This window comes from Musca autumnalis, unplaced genomic scaffold, assembly GCF_047663935.1.
Source record: "Musca autumnalis isolate F117 unplaced genomic scaffold, ASM4766393v1 scaffold_3, whole genome shotgun sequence".
Taxonomy (NCBI): Eukaryota; Metazoa; Arthropoda; class Insecta; order Diptera; family Muscidae; genus Musca; species Musca autumnalis.
In genome coordinates this window covers 5,128,993-5,142,850 of record NW_027411866.1, presented here as the reverse complement: position 1 = coordinate 5,142,850, position 13,858 = coordinate 5,128,993, and the positions used below count along the sequence as shown (strand labels likewise).

General features: G+C 33.2%; 2 protein-coding genes across 2 annotated transcripts; one reads left to right on the top strand and one right to left on the bottom strand.

Annotated features, from left to right (window-relative positions):
- The first annotated feature begins 5,040 nt into the window (after positions 1 to 5,040).
- LOC141396720 (N-acetylglucosamine-6-sulfatase-like) lies at positions 5,041 to 7,249 on the top strand. The gene is made up of 4 exons (XM_073972359.1): positions 5,041 to 5,311; positions 5,370 to 5,877; positions 5,940 to 6,592; positions 6,972 to 7,249. Exons 1-4 carry the CDS (start codon positions 5,123 to 5,125, stop codon positions 7,125 to 7,127), a joined length of 1,506 nt encoding a protein of 501 aa, XP_073828460.1. The 5' UTR covers positions 5,041 to 5,122; the 3' UTR covers positions 7,128 to 7,249.
- Positions 7,250 to 9,937: 2,688 nt separating this feature from the next.
- On the bottom strand, positions 9,938 to 11,538 carry LOC141400031 (chromobox protein homolog 1-like). Its single transcript, XM_073979437.1, has 4 exons — positions 11,399 to 11,538; positions 11,053 to 11,248; positions 10,871 to 10,991; positions 9,938 to 10,810 (listed from the first exon to the last, which is right to left on the bottom strand). The coding sequence occupies exons 2-4, from the start codon at positions 11,137 to 11,139 to the stop codon at positions 10,476 to 10,478; spliced, it is 543 nt and encodes a 180-aa protein (XP_073835538.1). The 5' UTR covers positions 11,140 to 11,248; positions 11,399 to 11,538; the 3' UTR covers positions 9,938 to 10,475.
- Between the last annotated feature and the right edge of the window lie 2,320 nt (positions 11,539 to 13,858).

Sequence of the window (13,858 nt, the reverse complement as noted above, 5' to 3'; positions counted from 1 at the left end):
ATTTATTTAAACGTACTATTTTATTAAGTTTATAAAGAAAACTAGCTTGGACAAATCTCGGCATTCGTTAATGAGCATTGAAAAGCTCCAATCTTTAAGCTAAACATTTCAATAAAATGTAATTAGAATTGCTGGGGTCACACGAGGAAAGTAAATGTGCTGCCAACCTCAGCATATTTCCCTATTTTTACTATTTTTAGGCAACATGGAACGGAACGCCGAATAATAGCAAGAAATGCTGGTAAAAATAGAAATTTAAATGTCGTAATTTTTATTTTCCACTAAAATAAACATTTTGTATCTTGTGATATTCTTTCTAAGTCAGGCTTGGGAAACCCCCCTCCATCATAAATTTGTAATTTGTCAAACGTTGCCTCCACTTGTCTCTGCATTGCAACGTTATAAGAAAAAAATCGTTTTTATACCCAAAATAAATTAGAGAAAACTGAAAGTACCCACAATTTTTTAGATAATTACAAAGGAAATGCATGTATTGATTGGATGCAGACCTAAAGGTATTGAATTAAACCAACTCCGTTTTTCTTTGGAAACATAACATTGAGATTGGAAATATTCTAAATCAATGTATTTGGAAAGATAATACCAAAACACACCCACAAAAATTTGCAATGTTTGTGTGTCGTAATACAAACTAAAGAAACACACAGATAAAAAAAGAAATTTTTCTTAAGAAAACAAACGAATGATAAAATAAAGTAAAAATAACACAAAATGTCAAATATGCCAAAAAAAAAAAATGAAATGAGTTTTATTTTTCTTAGCGGGAAAGGAAAGGTAAGTTCGAAAATAAGGGAAGTATTTTTTCATTGAATGCAAATTACCAAAAACAAACCACTTTACCTACGATGCTATTTGTCAGGGACAAGGTTTCTAGAGGTTCGCTTCATATAATTACCTAATGGAAATGGAACGTTAACTAATGCCGGGCATACACTATGGGCATGCAGGACAGCAACCGATGAACCCCTGTGTAAGTGTGTGATTGAATAGTGTGTGGCATTCCTTCAATCCATATTGCAAAAATGATGAATTTTCCTCCAGAACTCGATTTTGGGTTGAAGTTTTCCAAATTTCTAATTTCCTCACAAATAATATTTGTTGTTTTCAAAAATTATTTGTTCGTTACTTGGGAAATAAACAAAATTCATCGGATTGAAAGGGGTTCATTTACAAAATCAAAACTATTTTGATTTCAATCCTGCCAAAACTACTCCCAAATACATTGACAAAAACTTCAAAATTTACTAATACTATTACAAATGCTGTCGTGCATGCCCATAGTGTATGCCCGGCATAAGGGGTTCTTTTGAAAGTTAAAACTTTCACAAGGGTACTTTTCTCAGAAAAATTTTAAACAAGTGCTTATTATGACTTTTTGAGAAAGTACCTTAAATAAAAAGTGCAAAAAGGAGGTTCTCGACGATAGTATGGAGAAGAGACCCAGCAAAATGTTCGATGCCATTTAATCATGGGTGAAAGTGATCTGGCATGTCATCTTTTTAGCATCTTCATCGATGAATTTTGTATGAGCGTGGACCCCAAAAGATGCTATTCATTTTTGGATCCAAAGCATGTCATTTACACCAATGTTTTGACATGTCATTTTCACCAATGCTGTGGCATGTCATATTCAGCAATCCTTTGCAATGACATCAACATTACGACGAGAGTTTTAACACCACCAAATTATGTGACCGGTTCCGCTGTTAATTACGCCGCTCATTAGGCATATCGGGTCTGGTTGTGGCTTCTCTGACAATGCTTCAAAATGTATACCGAAGCAATTGTAATGTTGTAACTTGCCATCAAACTTTGATTTCAATCTGCATGACTTCCATGACAAGCGCTTTTTAGAGCAGCCTGCGGATGTTATGAGTTTGTCATTGAATGCTAACACGTAGTGATAACATTTTTAGAGGACGTGGATTCAAATCCCAGTCTGGTTCAACCCCGTTTTTATTTGATTAGTATATTAAGAACCCAAATGGAAATTTTCGCCATAGGTCAAGTTTCTGAGATATCGCGTGAGGAATTTTTTTGATTTCTCCCCTATAATACATGGGAAAATAGTTTTATATCTCTCTTTGGCGTTGTTGTAGCTTTGTTTTGAGAATACATGTCTTCAGTCAAATCGATTGGCGAATCTTTTTGCAGAATATTTCATTCTTCTAACTCAATTCCTTTCATATCCTTTTCGTTCTTTATTTCTTGAACCGTAGATCAGATTTTTGTTAGGTTCTTTTTTGTCATGCATGTAAAGTTCGTTAAGAAAGAATTCATTTCGCTATAACTCAGAAGTTTGTCCTACGGCATAACTGGCGATGAAAGTCGATATTACGGTTGGCGTAGTCGTATCCAAAATTGCAAGTTGACGTGTCGAAACGACTGATATATTATGATATTATGAATATATTCGTCCTTAAAAGCTAAAATATCAAATTTTAAAGAATTCTTTTTGTAAAAAAGTTAATAGAATTGTTAGTAGATCATGTGTAAACTTTTACCCCCAGTTTTTGTAACTTATTTTTGTTCATTCGTCTATAATCGTAATAATTTAGGCATTTATAGCTCAGCCCCCAGATGACATACACATCTAATTTTTCGTATACCCGTTCCATATATCATTAAGGATTCCTCATTTAAAAATCAGCGCTCTACATTTGCGCTAAAGCGAGTAAATCGATATACAAAATTTGACAATTCGTGTGAGAACAATAAAAATTTTTACAAAAACTGGGGGTTAATCCAGAAGAAAGAACAACCCTACAGTTTTTAAAATCAAAATAATTGTTCGGCGTAGACGTTTTTGTAGTCATTGGTGTAGTCCCCAGTCAGCATTTTTTGAAAATTTTAATCAAATTCGAGTCTTTTTTGATCCGACTGCACGATTAAAAAGCTAGAATATGAGCTCATTTTCTGATCATAAATGACTCCTTTGTCGGTAGGAAAACATAACCTCAGGCGACTCTTCTAAACAAATCACAAATGAGTCTTTTTCGAGTCGTATTTCAATCATTTATTGGTGTTTTGTTGATTAATTTCGGTCCCTTTTTCGAGTCTTTTTAGAGTCATGTTTATAATCATTTATGGGTCTTTAGGGAGTCATTTATGAGTCTTTTTGTTAGACGAAATAAATTAAAAAAAATTTTCTTTTTATTCTTCTTTGTTTCTTTCCTTTGTTTTATAGTCTTTTCTGCTTTGTTTTGTCTTTTAATTATCCTTTATGTTGCTTGGTGGTTGTGGTTGTGTTTGTCTGTACCTTTAATATTATACGTTACATTTATATCAAAATTTTGTAGAAAGTGTATATGAGAATTTTATTTTTTTATTTACAACCAAATAAAAATAAAACAAAGCAATCAGTTTTTAATCACCTAACTGTTCAAAATATGATCAGAGTATACATAATTATAATCAATTTTTAAATTCCTGTATGACCCTTTTTTGATTAAGCATTTTTCAATCTTCCAGATGATCAAAATGTGACAATAAATAACAAAAAATTGTCACATTTTAAACACCTCAATGATTTATTTGTGATTGCTAAACATTTGTTGTTGTATTTTAAATTGAACTCTTTTTAATCATTACAGGGAGTCACTTTCGAGTCCCTTTCTGATCACACAAGCGACTTAATCAATTTTTGATCACCAAAAGGACTCTAAAAAGACTCCTCAATGTGATTTTTGAAAAAACAGTCTTCTAAATGCTATCTGGGGTCGTTGTCGTAGGGTTATTTTACGGTATCTCGAAAAGTTTACGACGACAAGTTTTTTCTCATTCAAAATTAAAAAAAAAATATTTTTTTTTAATTGTAAAATAATTCGTTCGAAATCGTCTTTTGAACAAGAACTAAGAAATTTGCATTACTTGAATCGTTTTACGAGGACTCTAACAGATTTTCAATAGAAAGTTTGTCATCTGATAAAAACACGCAATTTGTCATACAAAAAAGAAATAAAAGAAGTAAATTTTTTATTTATTTTAGTTATTTTCCAATATATTTCATTAATCATTGCCAAAAAATTCTTTTGAAATTGATTTGTTTTTATTTTTATATGCAGTCGTCAACAAAATCGGTCACGACTCTCTCCTCGTATTTCAACGTCATACGTGATACCGATTTGTCTTATCAAAAAACTGTTATTTATAGCCCAAGAAATCCGTCCAGGGAATGATGAATGTGTTTCTTTCGATATTTTATGGATCTATAATGCTATAAAATAAAAATGTTAGTAGTATGTATATAATTTTTCATCATATAAAAAATGTAAACTACGACTACGCCTACGACATTTGAACGCATACGCCAACCGTAATAAGGGTGATTATCTTCATCGACTTTCATCGCCTAAAGGAATGTTTCGCCCCCAGCTTTTGATCTTCATATTTGCGCGTAGCGATATTTTTCCTTAAAATCGGTTCAAAAAATTCATCACGCGATATCTCAGAAACTTCCTTTTGGGTTTTTAATATACTAATCTAGGTACGTGTTCAGTTTTAGTCAATGGCTACTTTTATTAGCGAAAAGTTTCATAGGCATACCATTTCTAAAGAATATAAAAAATTGAATTTTCTTCAGGACTACACTAAAGATGCAAAATATTTCTCCCACAAGCTTATTTCCTGAACACTAGTATTTATATTCTCCCATGAATTTCATTCTAAATTGTCTAGATCTCACAAAGAACTTTACCTTTTTTTTTCAAAAACTACATATATCCGTTTACTGACATCCAAAAATAATACAACATTCCAATATGGATATATGTTTTTAATATTAAACAAATTTAACCGATTACTTGTTCCCTAATTCCCAAATTATGATGTAAAACGCGCACATATGAATTTCGTTCACTCATTTCACTTCTAGTTACTTGGTCAGTTTTTCCATAGCAACGCACCACAAGCTAATGTTTGCATGAGTATGGGTATGGGTAGTGTTAATCAATGTCATCAGTGCAAAAATATTACTCAAATTGTATTAAACGAGAACAAAGGTAGAGAGTTCCTTAGTCATATTCTATACTTCAACGTAAACAAAGCACTTTGTGTCTGGACTGAACAAAATCGGAAACAGAAAAGCCGATCTTGCTAAAGGATGAACTGGTGGTTGATTGGTGTTGTTATTTTTAGTGTGCTATGTATTACCTTTCCTTCCATTGGAGCCAAACAGCCAAATGTGTTATTTATTTTAACCGATGATCAAGATGTGATATTGAATGGTATGCATCCAATGAGAAATGTTAGGAATCTGATTGGTTCAGCGGGTGCTACATTTGAGAATGCGGTAGGTTTTGTAAACATTAAAATAGCATAATGTGCGTCAATTTTGTTGTTATTACCAGTATACTTCTTCACCATTGTGTTGTCCATCCAGAGCTAGTATATTGACTGGAAAATATGCCCACAATCATCTTACCTTTAATAATTCCAAAAGTGGTGGTTGTTATGGAAGTCACTGGCGTTCGAAGGAAGAAAAACACTCCTTGGCTACCTTGCTTCAGGATGCCGGTTATACAACTTTTTATGCTGGCAAATATTTAAATGCCTATCATGGAGGAGAAGTACCTCCTGGCTGGCGACATTTCTATGGACTGCATGGGAATTCAGTTTATTATAATTTCACATTAAGGGAAAATGATCTTAATGTCAGTTACAGTAATGTGTATTTAACTGACTTGTTGCGAGATAAAGCTCTGGATTTTTTGGACAACAAAAACAAAGACGTGCCATTCTTGGCTCTCATTGCACCACCCGCACCCCATCAACCATCAACACCAGCTGAACGCCATAAAGGTATATTTAAAGGAACCAAGGCGAAGCGCACTCCCAGTTTTAATAAGGTGGATAAAGGTAAAGATAAAACTTAGCCCAACGATAGAATTTACCTAAATTCGTTATTGATGAAATTTCAGAAAAGCATTGGCTGGTAGCTGCTTCAAAGGAAATTCCGGATGATACCCTAAATTTAATGGATTCGTACTTTGAGCAACGCTGGGAATCACTGCTGGCAGTTGATGAATTAGTAGCCAGTGTCATTCACAAATTACAGCAAACGGGAGATTTGGAAAATACCTATGTCATCTACAGCTCAGATAATGGATATCATGTGGGACAGTTTGCCCAACCTTTTGACAAACGTCAACCCTATGAGACCGATATACAAGTTCCCTTGTTAATTAGAGGTCCTAGCATTAAGCCTGGAGTTGTAATAACTACACCAACATTGCTAATTGATTTACTGCCCACCATAATGGAATGGTTACATTTACCTTTGGATGCTCAAATGGATGGTCAATCTTTACAACCTTTTTTGATGAATGCTGATAGTTATGATCCTTCAACGGATATGTTCTACCATCGGGGACTTTTGGTACAACACCATGGAGAGGGGAGTTTAAAAACTTATAGATCTGAATGTCCAATGTGGCAGCCAGAAGATCGCATGGCCGAGTGTACTGTACAAGGCGCATGCCATTGTCAAGATTCATGGAATAATACATATGCATGTGTACGGAACTTTGCCTATGGCATTAATCATTTGTATTGTGAGTTTCAGGATGATGAGGTAAGTCGAAGTAACCAGTTGAAAGCGATGATTTACGTAACCCCCACCACGCGCGAGAAGGACTTTTTTTCGAGATAATAAACCTACACCGTAAAAAGTAACAATTTTAACAAAACACTTAGCCAAGGAAAATTTTCCTTAGTGTAGAGTTACGCAAGGATACTTTTTTGCAGATTGTTTATTTCTTAAAGAAAAGTTACCAGTGGTTTCATTTTATAGAAAGATGTTTTTACAGAAAAGATACCAAAGAAGTATTCTTTCATAGCTCTTATATAACGTCTGATCTGCCATATTTTTATTTCGACGTTCCAAGTTTTCTCATGGTGGAGGAGGTTATTGAAACCGTTTGAAACTATATATAATATTTTTATTAATTCAGGATTTTGCGGAGTTCTATGACATGGGAGATGATGCCCATCAACTAAATAATATGGCAAAAGATATGCTAGCTATCGAGAGGGCTCTTTACAGTTTGGCTTTGAAGAATCTCACAAAATGTGTGGGAGCAGCTGCATGTTCCATTAATGTTTTTTGAAAAGAAAACATTGGGGGTTTCAGTCTAAACGAATACTCCTCTTTAAAATGGAATGATAATAAAAATTAACCAAATTACCCAAATCGAATATATATTTTCTCAAATAAAGACACTTTTCAAAATGTACCACTTTTTTAGCTTTGTCAAAGTAACCGTTCAGAAAGTCTCATTTGGAAACATTAAGGGGTCGATTACGGATAGCAACCCAACTCCAGTTGCGTTGCCCACAGCAAATTTAGTAATAACATTTTCTATTTGCGCTTTAAAATTTATACTTTTTTACAATAAAATTAATAGCTGAAGGTTCAAAACACTGATATTGATAGAATTTGACAAAAATTTCCGTCTTTTTAATCATTTTATTTGCATGATTTTCTCTTCTGGCAACGCAATTACAGTTGAGTTTTTATCCATAATCGACCCCTAAAAATACATTAAAAACGCAAGACATATTTATGTTGGCAATTGCAACGAGGTATCTGCATAAATGGCTGACTTCCGTATCGTCAGTTGCTTTACAAATGACTAAAAATGTGCGAAGTATTCCCCTTATTACGGTTGGCGTAATCGTATGCATTCAAATGTCGTAAGCGTAGGCGTAGTTTTTTTGCATTGTTTATATGATGAAAAATTATATGTACTACGAACATTTTTTTTATTTTACAGCATCATAGATTTATAAAATATCGAAAGAAACACATTCATCATTCCCTGGACGGATTTCTTGGGCTATAAGGGGTCGATTACGGATAGCAACCCAACTCCAGTTGCGTTGCCCACAGCAAATTTAGTAATAACATTTTCTATTTCCGCATTAAAATCTATATTTTTTTTTACAATAAAATTAATAACTGAAGGTTCAAAACACTGATATTGATTGAATTTGACAAAAATTTCCGTCTCTTTAATCATTTTAATTGCATGATTTTCTCATCTGACAACGCAATTACAGTTGAGTTGCTATCCATAATCGACCCCTAAATAATTTTTTTTTTTTTTGATAAGACAAATCGGTATTGCGTATGCCGTTGAAATGCGAGGAAATAGTCGTGACCGATTTTGTTAACGACTGCATATAAAAATAATAACAAATCAATTTCAAAAGAATTTTTGGCAATGATTAATGAAATAATGATTGGAAAATAACTGAAATAAATAAAAATTTTACTTTTTTTCAGTGAAAATCTGTTAAGAGTCCTCGTATAAAGGTTCAAGAAATGCAAATTTCTTAGTTCTTGTTCAAAAGATGATTTCGAACGAAATATTTTACTATTAAAAAAAATATACATAGATTCACTTTTGGCAGTTTGATGTGTATTATTTTATTGTTGTAAAATAATAGATTATTCTCGGATTTTGTTCTTTTTAAATTTTTAAAAAAAAGTTTTATTTAAAGTGGGATGTAGTTAAAATTGATTTAATTTCGGGAAAGGGAAACAACAAAACCCGATATTAAGCTACAATTATTTTACAACAATAAAAAATATATATATTATTAATATATATATATATATATATATATATATATATATATATATATATATATATATATATATATATATATATATATTAATTTTGTATGAGACTACGAGGGCGGTCAATTGATTCAAAATCATCGGTACAATCTTTTTCATTAGGCGTATTTTCAATTAATTGTTGTTTTATTATCCACTCGTTTTCTTGCTGCAGAAAATTATGAAGTTTACAACATGTTAAGATAATATTTTTAGCACTTTGTTTGGGCCAGCGACATAGAGGGGTCTCGATTGTTTCGATTTCACCCTCGTCTTTGCTTTTTTAAGCTTATCAATGAAAGAGAATAGTTAGTTTTTTTTTTCAAAAATATTTTTATTTTTCAATATAATCTCCTGAAATTTCAATACACTTAGTCCAACGCTTTTCTAGCAATTCTATCCCTTGATTAAAATAGTCTTCCTCAAGGTCTTCAAAATAGTGGTTTACAACCGTAATTGCATCTACATTTGAGGTAAAACGCTTGCCAGCAAGGATTTTTTTAGATTTGGGAACAAGTAAAAGTCACTGGGAGCTAAATCAGGAGAATCAGGTGGGTGGTCAAGCAACTCGTACTTTAATTCGTTGATTTTAGCCATTGTTAAAACACTCTTGTGCGCTGTTGCGTTGTCTTGATGAGAAATTATTTGTTTGTGTTGTAAGCCAGGACGTTTTTCTCGAATTTGTACATTTAATTGATCCAAAAGGTTAGGTCCCTGTTTCTATATGAAGGAGTTGCCAGATCGAAACAAAATTTAACATGTGTTCATAACAGAGGAAGTTCCAAAAGTTTCCAAAACACTTAACTTTTTTCTGTTTATACCGCGCTTTTTGTGCTAGGCTAAGAAGGAAGTTTCCGAACTCCCCTTGTACGACGACTACCCAATGACTACAAAAACGTCTACGCCGAGCAATTATTTTGATTGTAAAAACTGCAGGGTTGATTTTTCTTCTGGATTTAAAGCTTAAACATGATCTACTAACAATTCTATTAATTTGTTTACCAAAAGAATTCTTTAATATGATATTTTAGCTTTTAAGGACGAATATATTCATAATACCATCAGTCGTTTCGACACATCAACTTGCAGTTTTGGATACGACTACGCCAACCGTAATAAGGCTGATTATGTTTCTTAACTCCGTTGCAATTATCAACTACCAAGCTACGTGTTTCAAAACATCAACAATGTATGAGTGTACAACTGAAATATTTTGACGAAGTTTAAACAACACAAAGCAAATGACGATACGGAAGTCAGCCAAACCCTCTTCTCATAATTGAAACAAAAATTATATTTATTCATTGGAAATTCAAATCTTTGTTATATTCAAAAAGATATCTGTTTTTATGATATTTCATCGTTGTTTTACTTGTCCCGCAAGCAAGGACATGTAATAGTGACCAAAATTGTTGTTTTTATAAAAAAAGTAGTAAATTGGACAAAAAAATTTACAATTACATGTAAACAATTAATTTTGTAAAACTATAAACGATTCATTGTTGAACAAAAAAACCTTATTTTCGTCTATAGAGCCAGACGTTTTTGATGATTATTGATAACTAAATCTATACTTATGTACGTTGTAGTTAAGTTTCCATTAAAGCAATTTGTGGAATAGGTCGTTTTTATACAAAAATAAAATTAATTTTTAATTCAAGTTGGTATATTTTGTGAACAAGAGGTTGGTTGTTTGTGGTTTCACATATTTGGAAAAATTGAATGTTAGGTTTGTGTTTAGCTGAAATTTGTATTGCAAGAGAATATGCACTTAAAACGAGATGCTTAAAAACTAAGATGTTTATGTCTATTGGGAGTGGCGTTTGTCGCGACCTTAGTCAGCTGCTGAATTCTCCTTGCTGGTGGAGTTTTTGTCATCGTCGGTACTGGGTGTGTGCCAAGTGAGTCGCTCTTCATAGAACTGTATGACAATTTGTGGACAACGTACATTGGCCTGTTTCGCGGGTACCAAATCTGCCTCATCGCTGCCCTTCCATTTCATAAGGAACATTAGTTCACCTGAAGAATCTGTGGCCCCTAGAATCTTGGATGGTTCAAGGCCACGATCAAAGCCTACTGTTTTTCTATTATCTTTTTCGTCTTCAGCTATTTTTCTCTTTGTTTTTGGCTCACCACCTGGAGCAGTAGAAGACCGTTTCTTGGCATCCGCTGTAAAATATTTAAAAAATTAACTTTCGATTGCAAATCCATTTGAAATAGACTACTTACGTTTCTTCGGCTTTATGGATTCCTCATAAGCGGCAATTAGATCAGGGCAGTCGAGATTCTCTTCTGGTTCCCATGTGTTTTCACTACGTGGATAACCTTTCCACTTAAGATAGTATTCAGTCTGTAATAGAAACATATTAAGTAAATTTGTCACAAATGAATTCGTATGGCACTTAACTCACCTTGCCATTTATGACCCGCTTGTCTTCAATGCGTTCCACAGAGTATTCACCAGCGTCTGGATCATTTTCAATTGCAGCATCAGCCATGGTGAGTGCTTTCGATCACTGGCTACAATATAACAATTCCTTCTACCCGGTGTACCCTGCGGTTTACAGTTATAATTGATTCTATTGCACGACCAGAAGTCTATGATTTCTATAAATTGGCAATAAACAAAAATATGCGCCCAAAATGAGATACCGAAAAAACTACTCTTCAAAAAGCCACATGAAAATCTTAAAATTTATGAAAGATAACTAAGCCGGTCTTTTTCTTGTGGCATTGTGTATAAAATTTGTAACATACCTGAGACAAATGGGTGACAAAATTGCTACTTCTTAACTGCTAACGGTTGTTTTTCTTTAGTAATAATTAAATAATTCTTTTTCTGAGATGTCCACCGAAGAAAGTATATTTTCAGCGTCATATAATTTTACCAGATGTATTTTTTGTTACTTCGTTTGCAGCAAGGTGGCAGCTCTTCATTGAAATTGAAACATTGCATTGTTGCTAACCTAATACAGGCGTATAGCGTATGGGCGTTTATTCTTCTTATATTAGTTTTTTTCCTTTATAGTACGTTTATATATAACCGGATTTAACAAACCCACTGGGTTTCAAATGTCAATTCGTTTGCGTATACGTCAAATAAATCCCCATTGAGAAGGTTAACCCTGCAAAAGGCTATAATATAAACATGGTCTTACGTTAAAGTTTCTTCAACTTTTACCATTTTTAACTAATGCTATGTTTGCATTTACGAAATCCACTCGATTTCATCTGTCAAATCCGTAGGTTAAACGTCAAATGAAATCCAATGGATTTCTGATGAGATTTCATTTGACATTTGAGCAATTTGACATTTGTCAATTCCATAGACAGATGAAATCGAGTTGATTTCGTAAATGTAAACTTAGCATAAAGCTGTTTTCCAAAACTAAAAAGTTTTTAAAATTTTTACGACTTTTACACATTTTGCTCGAAAAAGCGTTCCCGTACACAAAAAAAAGTTGTAAAATGTTCACTTGTCATTAAACAAAAATGGCGCTGAATAACGCTCTCTTTAAAAACTTTTTACACGACAAATTTGTGCGGCGTCTGATTGGCTGATACGCCGACTTTGACATTTGTTCCAGATTTTTGACGTATTTTCCATTTTTCCGTTCCCGAACTATTTCAAAAAACTTGTGTGTGAGAACAAATTTTTTGCAGTTCTCTCTTTTTCGAGTTTTACCATTAAAAAGTACGGGAACGAAGCATAAACTGTAAGCAAAACTGTAAGCAATTTTTAAGAGAGGAGTGAGGGCCAAAATGGCTTTCTCTTTTACTACTTTCTGCTCGACAAATTTCGTTGTGTAAAAAGTGAAAAATCTGTCAAACTGCTGATTTGACATTTATTTGACAATTAAGGCAAAAGGAAAAAAGTAAACTACCCGCTTTGTCAAAGCAAAATAAAAAGAAATAAAATAATAAAACTTTATACCAGTGAAATAAAAAATAAATAAAAAAACAGTAAAATTTATTTTGGTTTTTTTTTAAACAGCCTTGTTTATTTTTTGACATTGCTTCCAGATCTACTATTTTTTCATTTCTTTACTTTTGTGCAAAACTTTTTACGTGAGAGCAATTTTCACAGTTTACTGAGAGAAGAGGAACTTCCCTCATTTGCTACTTTTACTATGAACGCTCTGCAGGTTTAAAATGGTAAGAAATGGTAACCTCAGGCACGTAAAGGAACAGAGCATTTGTTACAATATGTCTTAAAATCATCACTGATTTACTAAGAAATTAGGCGATCTTAAATCGAATTCCCCACTACAGCAATTTTATGATTTTACTCTACTATGGAAGTCGATCTAAAGACGCATAATTTCATGCAATTTTTTCAATGAAATCACTCTAGTGTGGACCGGGACTAACACACTCAAATAGCTGGTTTACATTACGAAATCGAGTTGATTTCAATCTGTCAATTCCTTTGCGTATATGTAAAATGAAAACTCAAATGAAATCAATTCGATTTCATTTGACAATTGAGCAAAGGAATTGTCAGTTTGAAATCGACTCGATTTCGTAATGTAAACCAGCTATAAAGCTACACGTTGAAACTTGTATACCCAACTTTCACATCTTTTGGGTGACAATGGTGATAAAGAGGCTTCTGCTTGGTTTGAATTCATCGCCATTTCGTGATTTCGAAGGCGTTTCGTGATATCGCGCGGAATCAAGCAAAATTTGTCATGATTTCAGCGAAATCAACATCGAAATCACAGTACAAATGATATAAAAACCTGTTTTTTGCCTAAAAATATTTTGTGTTGTTTTTTGGTTTATTTATGTTTGTTTTGTTTTTATTGGTGTGAGAAACACAACAAACGCGAATGGTAAAAAAAGTCCCGGGCCACACTAGAGTAATTTCATTGAAATTTTGACATGAAATTATGCGTCTATAGATCGAATTCCATAGAAGATTAAAATCATGAAATTGCTGTTGTGGGGAATTCAACCTAAGAACACCTAATTTCATGAATTTTTTTAATGAAATTCACTCTAGTGTGGACCGGGACTAAGAGGAAACGCAAAAATCTTAAATTTCACGTTAACGTGTGTGGACACTAACGAAACTTGAAAAGAAACTTTAAGGATATTGGTTTCAAGAAACCTTGCTAGTCTGACCATCGACATAGCAGTTTCCAGTTCATTGAATATGAGCTTGGCGGTTAAAAACGCCTGAAATGGTTAACTACTTAATGCTTGGTTTACATT

What these genes read in the sequence shown, in the direction of transcription:
- LOC141400031 (XM_073979437.1), bottom strand. Translation starts at nt 11,139, where the DNA reads ATGGCTGATGCTGCAATTGAAAATGATCCAGACGCTGGTGAATACTCT. An exon ending in AGCGGGTCATAAATGGCAAG is followed by an intron (nt 10,992 to 11,052) that starts GTGAGTTAAGTG and finishes TTTCTATTACAG; the next exon opens with ACTGAATACTATCTTAAGTG. An exon ending in ATCCATAAAGCCGAAGAAAC is followed by an intron (nt 10,811 to 10,870) that starts GTAAGTAGTCTA and finishes AATATTTTACAG; the next exon opens with CGGATGCCAAGAAACGGTCT.
- LOC141396720 (XM_073972359.1), top strand. Translation starts at nt 5,123, where the DNA reads ATGAACTGGTGGTTGATTGGTGTTGTTATTTTTAGTGTGCTATGTATT. An exon ending in GTGCTACATTTGAGAATGCG is followed by an intron (nt 5,312 to 5,369) that starts GTAGGTTTTGTA and finishes TGTTATTACCAG; the next exon opens with TATACTTCTTCACCATTGTG. An exon ending in GTGAGTTTCAGGATGATGAG is followed by an intron (nt 6,593 to 6,971) that starts GTAAGTCGAAGT and finishes TTATTAATTCAG; the next exon opens with GATTTTGCGGAGTTCTATGA.